The 19,535-nt window shown below is 40.3% G+C and overlaps 1 protein-coding gene across 2 annotated transcripts in view; it reads left to right on the top strand.

The window, feature by feature from the left end:
• Positions 1-17,822, top strand: part of LOC306867781 (poly(rC)-binding protein 4-like) — a 95,253-nt gene extending 77,431 nt beyond the window's left edge. The window contains exons 9-14 of one of the 2 annotated variants that reach the window (XM_079413652.1): positions 540-611; positions 8,010-8,051; positions 8,263-8,341; positions 11,089-11,144; positions 13,457-13,626; positions 16,730-17,822. In XM_079413652.1, the coding sequence (XP_079269778.1) occupies positions 540-611; positions 8,010-8,051; positions 8,263-8,341; positions 11,089-11,144; positions 13,457-13,626; positions 16,730-16,838 (528 nt within the window). In that variant the 3' untranslated portion in view covers positions 16,839-17,822. The remainder of the gene's footprint in view (positions 1-539; positions 612-8,009; positions 8,052-8,262; positions 8,342-11,088; positions 11,145-13,456; positions 13,627-16,729) is intronic. The other variant, XM_079413651.1, reaches the window with a different exon arrangement.
• Positions 17,823-19,535: the final 1,713 nt, after the last annotated feature.

The following is a 19,535-nucleotide window of genomic DNA, read 5'->3' as shown; positions in this document are numbered from 1 at the left end:
TCTATCCTGACTAAGGTCTATTGTTTCACTCTTTAATCTATCGTTTGCGCTGTTACTCACTTCACATAATTCTCTAACACGTCTCTAAAAGAGAGTAGGGTAGCCGTTATGTTTATTCATGTTGACACAACTATTCATTATCAACACTCCTATGCATGAATAACAGTAGCATTAAGATCAATCAGGCTCGCTCATGAATATTCCTCCCCACTAAAAAGTGTTGTGAAGTCATTTGCCAGTGGTGTAATTAATCGGACTGGCAGAAACTTTGACGCGTGCACTTATGATGCACCGTCTGTTTGATATATTTACCTGTCTGTCATGATGAGTAAGATTAATGTCTAATAATGAAATTAATGTTAATTGCTTCATCTTTTCTTTTGTTCATTAACACTTGTCTGTCTGTATTCAGATCACGCCTAATGGTAATGATAGCAAAATTGACGCTAATGTACATGCAAAATATGTATATTCGTAAGAATAATGACATGTGAATGAAGCCTTGGTTTGTGTCTCTGTCCCCTATTTGCCTTTTTAAGGTTTTCGAAACATCAGAGTTTGCGTCTCACCCGCTTTTCTCAGTGGCTCAGGGAGGGCTGGATCTGCAACAAGTGAGTATCATTTATCCATGAAGGATAATATTGGGAGTCGTGCTTCCCACTCTTTCTTTATTTGCCTCTTTCGCTCCTGCATGGAGATGGGAATTCTGTTCCCCTCTATCATTCCCCCTGCCGCATGTTGCAGCCAGTGTCCTCCCCACTTGAGCAAGGGAGCGAGACTATACAGCAATTACTGTTTTTAGACATGGGATTGTTTTTCCACTTGACATTCAGTTGACATTCAGGCATGGCTTTACCATCGATCCACTGCAATTGTATTGATTTTTGCTGAGAACTGAGTTTTAACTTGATTTTGTACATTTGTGTAAACTTTACTGGTATTAAATATAGGTCATCCCCCAAGGCCGTGGCTTTGGTCCTATCATATTTACAATATTTTAAAAGATTTAGCAATAAAGACATTTTTACCCCAAAACACTTACTTTTCTATGTTTTCATGTAGATCACATACAATTATGAGCTCAAAAAATACAAATACAAAAACATTGTGCAACATAAAATGAATGCATCCATACATTTTGTGAGGAACTGACCAACATTTAAGTTGATTTTTCATTTTACTCCCTAAATTTGCAAACAACTTCGCTTTTAAGTGTATAATTTACAGGGTGGAAAAAAATATCACTGTTCTTTAACAGTATGAGGTGCTTATCACTGATGTTTCTGTGAGAAACATTTATTCTGGATGTTTTAGTTACAGGATACTCTGCTGCTGTGGGAAATTCATTTGAGAATAATATGATGGTGTAAATGACTGATAATCTCTCGACTTAATGTTCAGGGCCTGTATTCCTAAAGATTCTAAGAATCCTTTTAGAGAGCTCCTAATTTAGCTTAAAAAATTCTAACTAGGAGTCTTAGCTTAAAAGTGATTCAGGACCAATCTGAGAGCAACTCTGAGCGAGGAAAATACTTTTATCTTAGTGAGGAGGCGGGGCTGACCCCGTTGCTAGCTATGACACATTCTTTTGAAGACTGTGATTGGTTGGTTGTCAAGAAGGAAATAAAAGAGTGTTTTTAAGAGTAGGGGATATTATAAGCCTTCACTTTGAAATTAGAGGCGTAATTTTTCCTGTTTTACCGTACCGTACTCGCTTTCACTCTCTCTCTCTCTCTCTCTCTCTCTCACACACACACACACATTATATATGTATATATATTCTTTATTTTCTATTTACCATGCTGTCATACTTAAATTAAATTAACAGAGGCATAGCCTAATAAGTGCTGCAACAGACCCAAATCATCACTGCTGCATAGTTGCATTTTTCCAGTTGCCAAATATGTTAATGTAGTGATTACGTCCATTTCTGGCGCTATGGCATTTCAGCGCGGTGTCTGAGATGTTAGCATGTCTTTAATAAGATCAGTCACAAACATGATCCCTGCACGAGCTAATGTGTAACGTCTTATTAACTCACTGTCATGCATTGTGTGCAACACATTTCTTCTCCCTCTTCATGTTTCGTCCATTTTCTCCACTTCTAAAGAAACTCTTAAGCCCCTTAAAAGTCCTCGTCCGTACTCCTAACAATTTTGGACCTCAAGACCTCTTTTAAGGGTTAAGATGCTTTCTGAATTACTTTTTTCTTTACTAGGATCTTTTCTTTAATTTTAAGAGGAAACACCCACATTTCTAAGAATTTTGTTACAAGAAGCAACTCTTGGCACAAATTTTTTCATGAATACAGGCCCAGGTCTTCTGGGTAGACTGTCATCAGTCTATATGTACAAGTTTTACTATGAAGATTAACAGGAACAGTTGATAGCATCACCCATGCCCCCCATTCCCAAGTCCGCAAGAGATTCAAGACTCAAGATTTTGATTTGTCACATACACAATTATACAGAGTATAACCAGCAGTGAAATGTAAGTCAGGTCCGCTCCAAGGACAGTGCAATTATATAGAGTACAAATATTAAGAAAAAGAAAAGTAGAAAAAATAAAATAAAAGATAAAAAATATAAATATAAATGTGCAGGTCAGTATGTTGTTGACTTAAATAGTAATAAAGAGGAATGTGCAAAATAATGTGCAAAAACGTTGTACAGGGTATTTGAATAGCAGCAATATGAGGTATGAGAGAAATTTGAATAGCTTATTGATATGGTGATATTTACATGGAGTCAAGTGATGTTATGACACAGAGTTAGAGTTTAGGAGCCTGATGGCCTGGGGGAAAAAGCTCCTCCTAAGTCTCTCAGTTTTTGCCATCAGGCTACGGAAGCGCTTACCAGATGGAAGCAAAGTGAATAGACGGTTACCAGGGTGATTTGAGTCCTTGATGATTTTGACAGCTCTATTTTTGCAGCGTTTGAGGTAGATGTCCTGCAGAGAGGGGAGAGCAGACCCTGAGATGCGCTCAGCTAAGCGCACAACTCTCCGTAGTGCTTTGCAGTCCTGATTGGAGCTGTTTCCATACCACACTGAGATGCACTGAGTCAATACACTTTCTATGGTCCCTGTATAGAAAGTTTTCAGGATTGCTGGTGAGACCCTGAATTTCCTCAGATGTCGCAGATGGTACAGTCTTTGGTGTTTGGATGTGTGTAGTCCAAGTCAGGTTCTCAGAGATGGCCAAGGTCTGTGAGTTTATAAGCCAGCTTGATGGGGACTATAGTATTGAAAGCTGAGCTATAGTCAATGAATAGCAGCCTTACATAATTCCCATTGTTGCTGCCCATGTGTGTGAGGGAAGAGTGGAGGACGTGAGAGATGGCATCGTCAGTGGATATATTTGGGCGATAGGCAAACTGAAGAGGGTCCAAAGTATCAGGTATGGAGGAGCAAATGTGGCTCTTTACAAGTCTCGCAAAAACCTTCATGACTGTAGATGTGAGGGCAACTGGGCACTAGTCATTCAGGCAAGAGGGTTTATTGTTCTTAGGCACAGGGCAATGATGGATTTTTTGAATGAGGTGGGAACCACGGAGGTAGCAAGGGACTCATTAAAGATGGAAGTGAACAAACCAGCGATCTGATCGGCGCAGGACCTCAGAACACGGCCGGTTATCAGGTCCGGCTGCTTTCCTGACGTTCACTTTCTTTAGCGCCCTCCGAACCTCATCCTCCGACACGGTGATTACAGGATCATCGCTGCTCTGCCTGCTGCTTCCTGACGCGCTGGACGGCAGAGATGCGCCGCCGCCGTTGCAATCGAAGCGGCCGTAGAAGATGTTTAACTCGTCGGCCAGCAACGGATCTGCTCTCACCTCAGCAGAGGATTTGTTTCCGAAGGCACAGATGGTCCTCAGTCCCTGGCACATCAGAAAGCATAACACGATGCTTTGTACTCGCTCATATTCCCGGTCAGAAGAGCCTCATTGTAAGCAGCAGTGCATGTATTAACCGCAGCACGAATTGTTCTGACCACCCACGTTTTCTGGTTGGAGAATGCCCTTATCGTTATTGTTTCTGTAGCTTGCTCGGTTAGTGTGTATACAAAGCTTAATGCTATATCCGTGAACTCGCTGACATCAGAAGAACTCACCCAGAACATGTCCCAGTCGACGTCATCAAGAGCCGCCTGCAACATAGCCTCTGTTAGTGGGAGGACCAGCGCGTCACTACTCTCTGCACCGGGGGTCCTGAACGAGCCTTTGTTTATATTCCGGTGTGAGGAAAATGGCAACATGGTCCGATTTGCCAAAAGCCGGTAGTGAGCGGGCTTTGTAGGCATTCTTTAACTGAGTGTAGCAATGATCCAGTGGGTTTGGTCCTCTAGTTGGGCAGGATACATGTTGATGAAAGTTCGGCATGACCTGCCTGAGGTTGGCTTTGTTAAAGTCCCCCGCGATGATAAAGGCAGCGTCAGGATGTTTGTTAATGTAGCCACTGAGCACATCGTGAAGCTTAGACAAAGTGGAACCACCACCTGCCTGTGGTGGAATGTACACAGCAGTAACAATGATCGATGAAAACTCCCGGGGCAGATAAAATGGGCGGCAAGTAATGGAAAGATGTTCCAGATGAGGCGAGCAGGAACGCGACAGAATGGATCCCAGAATATTCCTGGGATCACACCATTTCTTGTTGATCATGAAACACACTCCTCCACCCCTGGATTTACAGAGAAGTTATCACTTGGCATAACAGCAGTGTCCGGGACCGAGGACGAGAGCCATGTTTCTGACAAACAAAGGATATTACAGTCCCTTATGTCCCGTTGGAAACTAATCCTGGCTCTAAGATCGTCCATCTTATTCTCCAAGGATTGGACATTTGCGAGCAGAATGCTCGGAATAGGAGGACTGTGAGCCCTTTTCCTGAGTCTATCTCGAATCCCAGCGCGTTTCCCGCGGGGTTTCTTGATCCGTCACCTCGGGGAGTTATTGTTTATCTCCGCGTTCCGAAGAATCTCCAGAGGTCACTCTGGATTTGTGGCTAAAGTGTCCTGGAACAGGTTGGTGTAGCGGTTTCCAATGTCCAAACGTGTTTCTATGTTATAGGTGATCAGTGCCGACGTGAAATGTGTAAAAAGAGAAAGTAAAAGTAAGTAAAAAAGTAAATTAAAGCAAAATCTCAGCGGAGCGACCAGGACGGCGTCCGAACACAGCGGCGCCATTTTTATATAAAGACGATAAATGCTGTCTGCCAGGAGACAGGGGACTGACATCATCACCACGGCTCTCGCTATCATGGCCTGGAGACACAATATTAAGGTTAAGACTGTTAAGTGTGTATTAAAGAAATATTTCCTAAAAACTTTTACCAAGCTTTATATGATTGCAAATCTGTGAGATTTTTGTTTTTCTGTGAAATCCAGAAGAGATGTTTAGCAGAATGTCTAAGCTGATTGTATTTACATATGCGCACATTTGCACTCAAACTTTGGTTCATTTATGAGACGTGAGAACCGGTGGTATTTGTTGTCACTGTTTGCTGGCATGCATGACATATAATATTCTAGGTCTTATAAAGGGCTATGGTGGAGGGCAAACATTTTCAGTAAAACAACTAAAATTATGATCTATTCCTCATACAAAACTGTTTTATGACTTTAGAAGTTTTATGGACTATATTTATGGCCTTTTTTGAGATTGACATTCCCTGGCCACTGCCTGCTTTCGTTGTATGGAAAACAACCGCATGCATATTACCAAAATCATCCTGTATTTTGAGAGTGAATTAATGATGACAGAATTGTCATTTTTGGGTGAACTGTTCCTTTAAGTGTCAGCCGCCTCTGACTAATGCTGATGTGAAGGCTAAAAAGGGGAACCATGTGACCTTCCAATACACACACACTACCTCAAGAGCTGTAAGGACGAGGTGTCAGGCCCGAGCACTGACATTCTCTTAAACGAGCGGCGATAAATGCTGTCTGCCAAGAGACAGGTGACTGACATCATCACCACGGCTCTCGCTAATGAAGGCACCACGTATGTGTGTGTGCATAAGTATTACGCAGCGTTAAGTGGCTCAGCCAGGCGATTAATGCTTTTCTACATTATTTACGAGAGCTTTGAGCTCAGAGAACAGGAAGGAAAGAAATAATATGGAAATGACTGAAATGATGAAAGCTCCGCCTCCTTTTTGCTAACTTAAGTCCTTACCCGGTAGGCACACGTATCTTTCCAAGATTTTGAAAGCAAGTAATAGTTCAACCAAATGAAATTCCAGTTTATTTCCTTGCCCTCATTTTGCTCCTAACCTTCTTGAGGGCTATCAGGCTCCAGAAATAAATTGAAAAAAAGTCTTCTGAAGTCATAATTAGACCAAAATTTAAGTCATCAATAATCAGTTGTGAAGCAATGAGAGTAGTGTTGTGTCGTTCGTATTCTGAGGTAAATCCAAGTTAAATGAATTATCAGACAAGAAAAATGTAGTGCGCACAACTGATTCTTTGCATCGGTTGTTTTTTGGATGTTGAGATGTGGGTGTTGGATGCAAAAGTGGAGGCAGATGAACGTGGACTTGCATGTGCAGATTTGCGTGGACTAAATTATTGAAGTCCTGCATATGTCACCAGAGAAGACATTTTGATTTAAACATTACAAAGTCAACATAGATCCAAATGTGGACATGCATTTAGAAAAAAAGATATAGTGTATTTTCATTTCATGTCGCATTCAAATGACACGTCCAGATGCGTTGTCAGGTTTGGACTTATATTGCGGCCTTTGCTCACACGAAGCTGTTGTATTACTTTAGAAGTCTTGGAATATAGTGCACGTCTTAGTTTGCGATTTTTGTTTTTCCCTTGATAGAAGCAAGCAAGCTGTATTTTTAACATTTTAAGCACAAATTGAAAAGGAACAGGAGGACAAACAATAAAGATAGCAAAACAAAACGGGAGCCTATCAGAGACATTGAAGGGTAGGGGTGCCAGTCACGTATCAAACTCTGAGCTCACCTCCGGAGACAAGCTAAATCTGTCCTGACAAAGAAGGGTCATGTTTTTTTCCCCCCTAAACAATGTTTGCCTTGAGAGCCGTGACCAATCATTTTCATTAACTTGGCTACCAGAGACACAAACTAGGGTTGCTCCTCAACATGGACTGCCATTTCTGCATCAATTATCTTTTTTATTTTATTTTCCATTTTATCCTCCCTCGGTTTCTCTCTCTCCATCCTTCTTCCATATGTTTAAACTTTTAAACAGGCTTATGCAAGAGAACCTCTGGGAACAGCACACAGCGTTCTCTGTAGCTTTTGCATTTGGCTATTTGGCTTCTCATTCTCTTTGATGAAGAAGCCTTGATTCAGAGATCTTCTAAAGTTTTTGAATTATAAAGGTGGGAAGGTGGTCTAGAGGGGTCAGAGACCCCCTAGTTCTCGACTGACTAGTTGAAAAGTGCCAAAATACCTTCTAAAATCAGCCAACAGAAAAGACAAGACCAGCAAATAACTCTAGGCTTGTATGTTTATATCTTGTATAGATATATATATACCAATAATTACATATCAACACACTCATAATTTAGCAAATCTTCCCACTTCAATGAACAACTGTGAAGTACACTAGTAGTTTTCACATGTTAAGTGGTTAGCCAATCATAACAGTTTGTTAACACACTGAAGCAAATGTCAGCATGAAATGGCATGTGCAACCCGTTTATTTTTGCGGGAAAAGCAGTGTTAATGTGTGCAAAAGTTGTGTACCTCTTTGAGGTTTCGACATTTCTTTCAATAACATTAGGCAGTTTTGATTTATGTGCTGTTAAATGTTTGATGATAGCTTCTACCGCTTGTTTCCTGATCCAAAGATTCTGTAGATGTATAATAGCGCCCCATACCGTAAAACTGTGAAAACATGGATTGCCAGAAAATTCTTTCAATGGTGGGGAAAGAGTTAAATAGTTATGATGAGCTTAAAAAAGAATGATTTAATAATATGTTCTAAGTGTATCTTTCAATTTTAACACTTGTTACTATTTATTTTTTAGGCTTATGCTGTACAAAACCAATATGGCATTCCACACTCAGAGGTAAGAAGCTTTAGAGAAAATTTCTGAAAACCATCTTGATACTGCATAACTTCCATTAGTTGAGTGTTCTTTGTGTAGTAAATGAGCTTGTTTAACAACTGTGAGTGAACTATACAGTACGGTTCAATTCTTAGCTGTGTCTTCTGATAATAAAACCCTTTCATACAATTGAAATGACTTTTCCCTCCCATTTTTCTCTCTCTTTTCTCAGTTGGCCAAGTTGCACCAGTTGTCCATGCAGCAGGGTCTTGCCCCCATAGCTCAACCAACGGCCACCCCAGTTATGCCTGGTATGTTTTGCCAATCCGAGTCTCTTTAAAAAGGAAGATAATGGGTGGGATGTAGGCAGATCACACAAATTATGGGTTAGACAGTGGCTTAGACTGTAATCAGCTTGTTGCCTCCTTGGTCACACAAGCAGGATTCCTGTATTAAATTGTCCACTAGTGTAGAGGTGGTCTGGTTATGTTTTCAAAGGCCAGGAACAGCGTGAATGCAAAAAGTAGGTTATTTTTCCACTTGGATCACTTTTAGTCTACTTCTAATTGGTCTAAACTTCTTATTGAGAGAACTCAAGTGCGAAAACACCTTATATTTACCCAGAAGCACAAGTCTGCTTTAGCAGCGCTAAATCTCCTCGTACAGTGAGCATGGATGTAACACAATTCCACATGAGAACTCAAGCTTAAGTACATGGAATCAAACAGACCTCCCAAAGACCCAGAGGCCACCCAAGTTCAAGATAATACACCTGAGCTCCATGGAGCATACGGCACATGCAGATTATAGCTGGAAAAATGGGGCCAAGGTTTACAAGGCTCCACGGTCAGCTCCTGGGGCTTCTCAGAGGCATGACAAATGTCCAGCTAAAGAAAAAAGAGGGACTCTCTTCTTTTCTTGCTCCTTCACTTTTTTTTTTTCCTTGCACAGAACCAGACATCCAATTATCCAGCCATCCAGTTATTCAGCGATGTCTTTCAAGTTGTATGGAGTTTCCCAACATTTGCCAAAGGTTTTGTTGTGTAGGCCCTCTAAAGCCAACAGACTGTTGAATATTACGTAAATAGGCACTTTTGGAGCAAATGTGAGAATCAAAATGGAATTGAGTGGTTGAAACAAATGTAATAGTTGCCCCCTGCCGCAAAAACTACAAGAGCACATCCTATCATGATATGGCTGGGGAATTCGATTATGTCTGAGGTAAAAAGCTCATCAGTCAAGGCAATGTTTCAGTCTATTAAATAGGCCCCTGTTGGGCTGGGAGGCACTGCTGGGTCTGGGCCTCCTGCTGAGACAGGAAGTAGATGGAAAGAGAAACAGGCTAGCTCTGTGCCCATTATTAGCGGTCAGGTGATAGCATCATGCTAATAGATAGGAGAATGCTTAAAGGAATATTCTGGGTTATATTAGTGGCGAGCGGTGATTTTTTTTAACCCAGTATGCTGAGTGCTAAGATTAAGTTTATATCTGCGAGTTTATATCTCACAATTCTGAGAAGAAAAGTCAGAATTGCAAGAAAAAGAGTCAGAATTGTGAGTTTATATCTCTCAGTTCTGAGAAAAAAAAAAGTCATTTGTATCATGCAATTATGAGAAAAAAAGTCTGAATTGTAATATAAAAAGTCGCAATTTCCTTTTAAATTTTTTATTCAGTGGCAGAAACCATGACAAAGTGACTTCCATTCCTCATCGCTTTTAGGACACACTCAAAGAGGAAAACACCGTGGCAGGTGTCGTTTTAAAAGTATGCACATTCCTACCTTAGGCTATTTGTGAACGAAATTCATCTCCAATCCTCCTTCTATCTTTTCTGGTTTATCCATAGTCATTCGAATGCTAGAAAACAGCTGATTTTCCAAGTAAACCCTGCCAAATAACCTTATGATACGTTATGATAGGCTACGTAATATTCAGAGTGTGGGGAGATGGGGGATTCCCCCGGTCTATACGTCTGTGCATCAACTGAATTTTTAATTTTTTTATTTTTTATTACCAGTGAATAGGAGTTAAAACTCCCATCCAGATGACAATAATAGACCATGCAAAATACCAATAAATAAATAAATAATAAAAGTAATATATTTAAAATATAAATAATTGTACATACTTATTCCCAACACTTTATTAATAAGTCACATCTCAAATGATAAGGTATCAACTTATAATCATGTTTATATTAATTAGCCTGTGAATGCCTGGGTATGCGGCGCATTCGCAGCTTATATGGATGGAACGCCACTGGCTTATATACAATTTAATCTCTACCGAGCATAAGTGGCATAATGTTGATCCACAGGCCTAGGTTTTGGTTTTGGCCTATGATCAAGCTAAGAGGTAAACCAATTTAAAAGGGTTATACATTTAGTAGTTTGTGAGGTAACCTAGTCTAAGTGGTGGATCAGTTGGACTAGTGGCTATCGGGATATGAGGTTTGAGGATATCCTGGCTAACCACTCTGACTAAGATAATGGGGACTTAGTTGAGCTGGTTAACCATGTTCTGAAACAGCTTGACCACTTTAGGCTGGTATAACCTTTGTTTGTTGGTTTTTTTCTCCCAGGATGCAAGGATAAAGAACCTTTATGATTTACACACCATATATAATTTGAAAAGCAATTTCAGGTAGTCCCTCCCCAAACCCATGCCATTAGTTGAGCTACTGTTTCTATGCTGATCCAATTAAACAGATTGTGATTTGGTTTGATGCTGCTGATTTGGTACAATCCTTGCTTTTTTGAATAGTCTGAATGAGTTAAAATTGTTTTTGGGCTGTAACTTCATCGTATCAGTGTAGAATTAACCTGAACTATTTCACTGTTCTTCCTTTAGGTTGTTATTTACAATGAACATACAAAAGAGTAAAGGGAGAAAGAAAATGCACTGTGCATGATGGGTGAAAATGACTTCTGATGGGTGAATGGAGCTTCTGTCAAATTTAGAAGAACACAAATGCTGAACAAAAAGAAAGGGAAAGAACCAGGAAAGCAAACAGTGAATTCTCCTATGGTTTGTTAACTTGGTACCCATTCCTCTTCCAGCAGGCATCGAGTCCAGTTCCCACACAGCATCACAAGAACTTCTCATTCCAAATGACGTAAGTGCAAAAATGTCTTTTTGCAAGTCTCACATTACTCATGTTACTCACTGATATTCTGTACAACAGCACTTATGCTTTAGTAATAATGCTTTATTATGTTTATGTTGTATGTGAAGACATTATTAAATCTTTGCGGATGGTCAGATCTTTGTTTTAGACTTAAGTGCTTTCTCTAGAAAGTCCAGTTTTTTCAAAGAGCACCTCTCATGGTACACTTTGGCCATACAGAAATCCTGAAACTTTTCTTTCCAACACACTGACTTGTGTCTTTTTATCTGTCCACCCCCTGCTCTGCTAGAAGAGCTTCACGAGATCCAGTCCAATCCTGTCATGGCGTCTGACATGCTTAGCATTTCTCTGCTGTCAAAACAGAGACGGTAAATAAAGCCAGAGCCTTTTGTCAGGGCTCTAGGTTGTGGTGCAGACCCCGCACCCCGGGGGCCAATGGGACGTTCCCTTCATGCCTTCTGACTGGGGCTCCCTCTCGCCTCCACGTCTCCCTGAGATCACAGGATTAATCAACTGGCCAAGAGCCCAGCCGTGGACTCTGACCAATTTTTAGTAAAACGGTGCTGTTCACATAAGTTTGTGTATTGTCTGACTTTTCCCCATTATCCACTGTCTCACACCAGTTAAACAGTTTGTCTTCTAAAAAGTCTTTGTAATGTTCTGTCAGTAAATGTAGTGATCGTTTCAACAATTCTTCTTAGAATATGCACTGAAATTTGAGAAATATTTAAGTTATACAAGCCAAGTGCTCTTATACAAATGAGTGTGAAGCTTACATAATGCTTACACCAGCATTTTTGATTTCTACTAATGACTGAGTAGATGCATTATCTAGAGTGATTCCGTACAAGCAAAGTCATTGAGTACCTTGATGCACATGAACAATAACCCAGCTCTTATCGCATTGACACCAACTTCAAATATATCTTGACTTCCTGAATGCATTCATTAGGTGCTAGACCTCATTTCTAAACCTCAACGTACATGGTAAACTTCAAAGAAACTTCACCCATTTCTCCAATCAAGGGCTAATTTAGCATGCTTGTACATTCATATTCCTGCGTAAAGCCATAAACAGGGCAATGGAAAGCATGTATTATTGAAATTCCCTCTCAGCGATGCAATACCAAGGCAAGGCGACATCAAACAGACATCAAACGCCTGGCAGGCTAAGTTGTTTATCATTCGCAATCAGGTTTCTCTCTATAGAGGAGCAGCTTCTCCATGGTGAACCATCCCTCTAAATCGGTAGAAACACGTTGCAATAAGATTGGGATCAGATCAGTGCTCTAAAGCGCAGCAGTGGGAGTGGATATGGAGAGAGAGGTGCCCTGTGAGAGGTGGACGCGACCATCAGCGATACCAGTTTTAGCTGGCAGGAAATGTGTTCATGCTCCCCATACTTTCAAAACTAAGACCTAAGATGTAGATTCACCTAAAATAGACCTGTCTTACATACCTGTCTCTCGCTTCGGACAGATTTGACCCCAAGCATGCACCTTGATTTCAATGGATACAAAGAAATCAATAAAACATACGTTTTTGTTTGAAACTGGTAAACTTGACAGTTGGAGGAGGGTGTGTGGCTGTCGATACTTTGTTTCGTTGATATGTTGCTGGAGGATGGATAATTCATAGTTTATCAGTGGGCAAATATGTGGTGCAGTGCAGAAGACATGCTGGAATCCTCTACGTCAGGGTGGCAGTGAGACCTGGCGGTCGACTATAAGCACTAAGCCACAATCAGCTGAGCCATTAATAGCCCCAGGGCACCAGGGAGAGTGGTGTGAGGAATCAGGAGCTTTGACGTTCATATGACTTGTGAGGAAAGGCATGCTTTGTGGAGCAATTCTTGCTCGCATAATCCAACTCACACTCAAAGTTGGGGGCTGGGATGCAGAGTGGACAAAAGACAAGCTGTCAGTCATTTGAATGACAAACCGTTAACTCATCCCAGTTGGGGTCACTCCACTTTATCATTGTCTAAGCTTGACACCAAGCCCTAAGGTCACCCAACCCCCTTGGTCCACATCATTCAAGCTGTGGACACGTTCTGCAGAAGGTACAGTAATCTGCATTCATACAGTAGGTTTTTGGTATGCTGAATAGCCTCAAAAAGAAACAAAAAATTCAATAAAAATTGGTGCTGCCACTGTAGGATGAATTAGTTCACCACCTGCATTTGGTTTAAACTGAACGTCTGCCCTCCAGAGGCTGGATTGGATTGGACACCCCTATATATATATATATATGTATATGTGTGTGTTTATTAAACTGACCGGTCTTTTCTTTCCTCACAGCTGATTGGTTCAATAATCGGCAGACAGGGTACAAAAATCAACGAGATTCGCCAGGTGTCAGGGGCTCAGATCAAGATTGGCAGTCAACTGGACAGCACTAGTGACCGACACGTCACCATCACAGGCTCCCCAATCAGCATCAACTTGGCCCAGTATCTAATCACATCCTGGTAAGCACTGGAAGCCATTCCATCATAACGGAACTGGGGTGTTTGAACTTGACCACTCCATGTGTTTATGTGGCATAATTTACACCATAATGCTGTAGAGGACCCTGAAGTAGGAGACGCTGACAAAACCTCTGGGAATTGTCAGTCGGGGGACTTTCCAGTCCATAGTTTGCTGGCCAAAAGAAGCACTCTTGAGCAAAAGCATTGCACAACTACAAAGCAAGGAGATGTGGTAGGAAGAAGCCAGGCTGAGGGATTAATTGGCCAAGTTTCAAGCCAGAAGCTTGTTAGAGCTTAAAGGCAGAGTATTCTGGCTGCCTCATAGACAGACTGTAATTTTCTCCCATGAGATCTATGTGGTTGCAATTTGATAAAATGTTGTGTCAGGCAAGAAAGCAGTAAATTCCTGACAGCTCAGTTCCTCAGCGAAGACTTATCCATCAATGCTGGGGCAACATTTCATTTGCTAATGTAACTAAATTAATAGTTCTGTTCTTTACCCAGGCTTATAAAAATTAGTCAGTTCAATTAACATAAGGAATTTTCAAAACACTTATAATAAATCTGAACAATTCAAACCAATCTTGTTAGTACAGTTCAAGTCGGTAACAAAAAGACGACTAGAATTTATTCTGTGGACCCGAACATATGCATTAATGAATAATAATGAGGAAACAGAATTGGACCCCACTCCAAATGTTATTTATTCCCGCATTTCTGTACTGGCTAGCAAAGAAATTAAGATTTCTAAAAGATGCAGTGTCATGTGCAAAATAATATATTAATTCTTCTAGCATATTAAGACTCAACAGGTTGACAAGAGAGCAATAATTGGGTCTTGAATGAAATATTTATGCTTGTCTCAGGTGTGTTCAACAAGCAGACCGGTGCAGAATGTCAAACTCACTCTGAGAAGCCCCTCATTATTTTATTTGAAATACAGTGCCCTCCATAAGTATTGGAACAGTAAAGATAAAATTGCTCTGTTGGCTGTGGATTCAAGACATTTGAAAATATGATTAAACGATGAATATGAGACAAAACTACAGAATGTCATATTTTATTATTAGCCATTTCAACACATATGTTTTACCAAATAAAAAGAACAGTACTTTCAGAGTTCATCCCACTCATTGATGTGAGCATAAGTATTGGGACAGTTGAACATAAGCAGATATAAAAGATTAAAAGCTATTATTTAGTTGCAGATCCCTTGCACACAATCACAGCAGTGAGTCTGTGACCCATAGACATCACCAGACTCTTGGTCTCATCCTTTGAAATGCTTTTCCCAGCCTTTAATGCAGACAATTACAATTGTTGCTTGTTTTGGGGAGTTTCTGCCTTTACTCTCCTCTTCAGCTGGTGAAATTCATGTTCAATCAGATTTAAATCTGGAGATTGACTTGGGCAATCTAAGACTTTCCATTTCTTTGCCCTTATAAATTCCTGACTGAACTGGCAGGGTGTTTTGGGTCATTGTCCTGATGCAATATGAAGCACTTACCAATTAATCTGGTGGCATTTTCTTGAATATTGGTAGGCAAGATGGTTTTGTACCCTTCCAAATTCATTCTGCTACTGTCATCATACATTAAGTCATCAGTAAAGTTGAGAGGGCCTGTTCCAGAGACAGCCATGCATGCCCATGCCATGACACCACCTCCACCATGCTTTACAGATGAGGCTGTATGCTTGGGATCATTGCAGTTCCCTTTTTTTCTCCACATTTTTGCTTTCCCATCACTTAGATAAAGGTTCATCTTTGTCTCATCGGTCCATAAAAACAGCTCAAACTCTTCTGGCTCACCTTTGTGCTTTTTTTCAAACTCTAATCTATTTCTATTTTTGGTGCTGGTCAGAGGTTTGCATCTTGCTGTGTAGCATCTGTAATTCTGTGTCAAAGTCTCCTGAGGACAGTAGATTGTCAGAGCATCACCCCAGCTTTCTGGAAGTTGTTGGTGATTTTACAGACACGTCTTTTAGGGTTAATTTTCACAGCTTTTATGATTTGTCTGTCATCAACTACTGTTGTTTTCTCAGCCGATCAGGTCGTTGTTGGTTGCTGGTGGTTTCCAAACTCTTGATATCTCCATGCCCTTTGTTTTTGCTATAGCTCTAACTGACTTCCTCTTTTATTTTAGCATCCAAATTGCTTGCTTTTCTCAGCTCCCTCGTTTTCATCCTGGTTTGTGTGCGTCATCATCGAATGCAAGATTCAGAATACAGAAGTAATGGATATAACTGATACAACACATTCCCTGCTTTTAATATCTGAAGAATTAATGCACCAGGACACAGCTGATCACTTAGAAAGACCTGTGAGGCAACTGTTCCAATACTATGCTCACATCAGATAGAGGGATGAAACTCTAAAAGTGCTGAACTTCTTAGCTGGTAAAACATCTGTGTTGAATTACCCAATAATAAAAGGTGACATTCTGTAGTTTTGTCTCATATTCATCTTTTAATCACATTTGTAAATGTCTCGACTCCACAGCCAACAGAGCAATTTTGTCTTTACTGTTCCAATATTTTTGGAGGGCACTGTATGTTACTCAGGCATCCTGCATGGAAAATTACTATGTTGGTTTTGGGAAAGCTTTTGTTGTTTTGCTTCTGTCTTAATATTGTTGATTTTAGTGGTTTCTCATCAGTTGAATTCCTATCAGTTTGGTTTTTGACAAGTGACGGCAACAAACGCCGATCCCAGAGCAACCGAAGGCACTCTAGCGTCAGAATACTTCCTTAATGAGTCAGCTCCATCAAGCCATTATAAATCAAACATAATTATTATTGTCCTGGATGAAGTCTGGAGACGTCACCCCCAATCAGCGTCACTCTCGAAGAATACTTCCTCCGAGATAGACGTCTCGTTTCAATGCATTGCATCAGAGCATTCTGCATATTGAACACACCCCATTCTTGATAATGTCCTGAGAAATCAGTTATACACCCTCGATATATACGTTAATGGCAGAGCACATTTGATTACATGCATTTGTCAACATGGTACTCAGTGCAAATGCATATTTTTGACGACTTGATAAAAGATAAAGGAAATGCTACTGAAATTGAAATCATTTTGTTTCTTTTCCCAAAGCCCCTACCCAAGCCATCACCCTGAATTAAACAGCTCCTTTCCCATGAGTGCCAAGGTCCCCCCTCAAATAATCTGTTGCAACCACCAGCAAAACACACCTCTCTTATGATTTTTTGTTTCTGTTTTTTGATTCTTTTTTTTATTTCTCTCAATTTTTGTTTAACATGTCTTTTATTTAACCTTCTAACCCTTCTCCATCCGGCTCCCCTCCCTTGTCCCTCCACCCTCCTGTCCTCCACCTCCTTCCTTCCCTCCCTCGTACAGTTTAGAGACCGCCAAATCCACTGCCCAGTCCTCCTCCATGTCGACCCCTGTAGACCTCAACATGAGCTTCACCCAGACTGCTCCCCATGCATCGTCCTCTGCCGCAGCCCTGGCAGCGATGGGCGGCCTGCCCCACGCTCCAATCTTGGGCGCCCCCTATACCCTACCCCTCTCCAGCCTCCTGGGAATCAAATCCGTCCCCTTCCTGGCACTCTCGGCCCCTGCTGCCACAGCTGCTGCCGCCGCCCCCGCCCATGGCACCTTGGCCTCCTACACCACCAAGATCTCCTCCGCCAACGGCATCAAAAAACCAGAGCGACAGAAGTTTGCGCCCTACTGAAGAGGAACTAAAGAGTACCTTCTTTGTTTCCAAGAGAGGAATATTTTGAGGGTTCTTCTCTTCTTGCCTGATGTAGCGGTGTAGAAACAGACAGTACCAACTTATTTTCTTTTTTGGTTTAGTAGCTTTTCCTGAACAAAACTGTAGGAAAATAATGGCATAAATTTTAATTATTATTTTTATTTTTTTGGCTGAGGTAGCCGCTAAAGCCATAGACTATTCCTAATCCCCTATTTTCCCAAAATCTTTACACACGTTTATGTCTGCTCTTATTTATTGATAATAACAAAATATTCCCGCAAAGAATTTATAACGTAGAACACTGTTGACTGATGCTAATCTCTTATGTATCAGCTTTTATACAATGATGTCTGTGAATGCTTCTGTATACAACTTCCTGATTTTTTTAGAAATCTTTAAATGATGTATTAAAACAAAATATGAAAAAAAGGAAATGTTTTTAAAAAATGAAAACAGATCTAAACCTTGCTTTTGTGTTACATTTTTTACGTTTTGTTCACATTCGTTTTGAAATGTTATTTATTTTATTTATTGTGCGGAGTGTTTCTTTTACAGTCAATGTTTGTTTTCTGTAACGGCTACAGGTGAATTGTTTTTTTTTTTTTTTTTTTTTCTTCCATTCGATCATGGTTACATACGTCCTGAAAAAGACACGTCGAAGTAACCACGAACAAGACAGTTGTTTAAGTAGTGAGCTTCTTTACTTTCTATGGGAAGTGTGTGGTGCCACGGTGAATTCTGGTGTGATTGAATACCCAAATACGAAACGGCAACAAATTAATTTCAAAACTTTGGCTAGCCATGGCAGAGTATGGACAATATAATTTCAGGGGGGTTATTTCACCATTTCTAATGGCATAAAATGACTACTATGCATGGTGACTGCCCTTGTCGGAAACTAATGCTGCATGTTGACTTGGCCCCTCACACTAGCAAAGATAGCTAATGCATAGGTCTCTTTGTCGAAGGCGTTAAAAATAGGCAGTGTTGCCGGAGAGCAATATTGGTTTGAAAATACTAAAATATACACATATAGCAGGCCCACACATAAACATGCTTCAAGTGTAGCTACAGTAATCATTATGCTCGATCACAGAGTATATTATGTGGATTGACTTTTTTGTTTTAAATATAGAAATAATCACACTTATTTTTCTAAACCTAGAGTCCTAAAAATTGAATGTGACCACTCACATGATTCATTCACTTGGTAGATGTAGTGTAACCTTGACTCGTGTTTGTAATTTTTTTCTTTAGTGTAATTTTTTTGTTTTGTTTAGATCTTCTCAAACATCTTTCCCATACTCATTTGCATGAATTTAACTTGGCGTCTATGCAAAACATCTCGGGGCGGTTCAGTGAGGTATGCTATGTCATGCTTCATAGATGGCCCTAAATAAACCACCGTTGGCAAAGGGCTATCCGCAAAGGCGGAACCCAAGACCAAGACAATGATGCTCTCGAATTTGTGAACCATGTTATGTATAATATATATATACATAAATATATATGTTCTATTATATCCATATTTCCCATTCCAAAGCCTAACACATAACCACCGTTTCACACACTATACGACACAGTGTGGCTATGATAAACACTGTCACACTTCACCTTGATAATTCCACGATAGCCGGACATGGTTCGAAAACTGTTCAGATGCTTGAATTATCCATGGTCTGGTTTTTGGATTCACATGAGGTTTCCTTTGTCAGCCTTGGCATAAATGCAACTCTTGTTTTAGTTTTATTCATCAACGCCATACAAATGAATAAAAACAATACTGTATTAACGTAATCCAGTCTCTTTTGTTCTTTCTCAGCTGCATGAAATGAAACTACATTATTATTAATATCTGAGAGTGTGAATGCTGCAACAATGATTAACAAGTGAGTCTTTTTTTTTTTTTAAATAGGAAGTTTAAACCTGAAAAGTGTTTGAACTTAACACCTCAAATAAACAAGCAATTAAAACTAAGCCCTAAAGTACAATGTGTGTTTTATTAAAGCAATAATCCACTCAAGGTCATTATATTGCAGCGATTTTATCATGGGTAAGGGGTGTTCATAAGGTTAGGCATGACACAAAGCCCCTTAACTATGGTAAAATCAGTGTGCTTTATGACCTCCAGTGCGATGTTTCTTGCATAAAACGGTAGCAACAGTAATATAAGACAAGCAA

The sequence above is a fragment of the Barbus barbus genome (assembly GCF_936440315.1).
Source record: "Barbus barbus genome assembly, chromosome: 49".
Lineage (NCBI taxonomy): Eukaryota > Metazoa > Chordata > Actinopteri > Cypriniformes > Cyprinidae > Barbus > Barbus barbus.
This window is presented reverse-complemented; position numbering and strand designations above follow the sequence as displayed.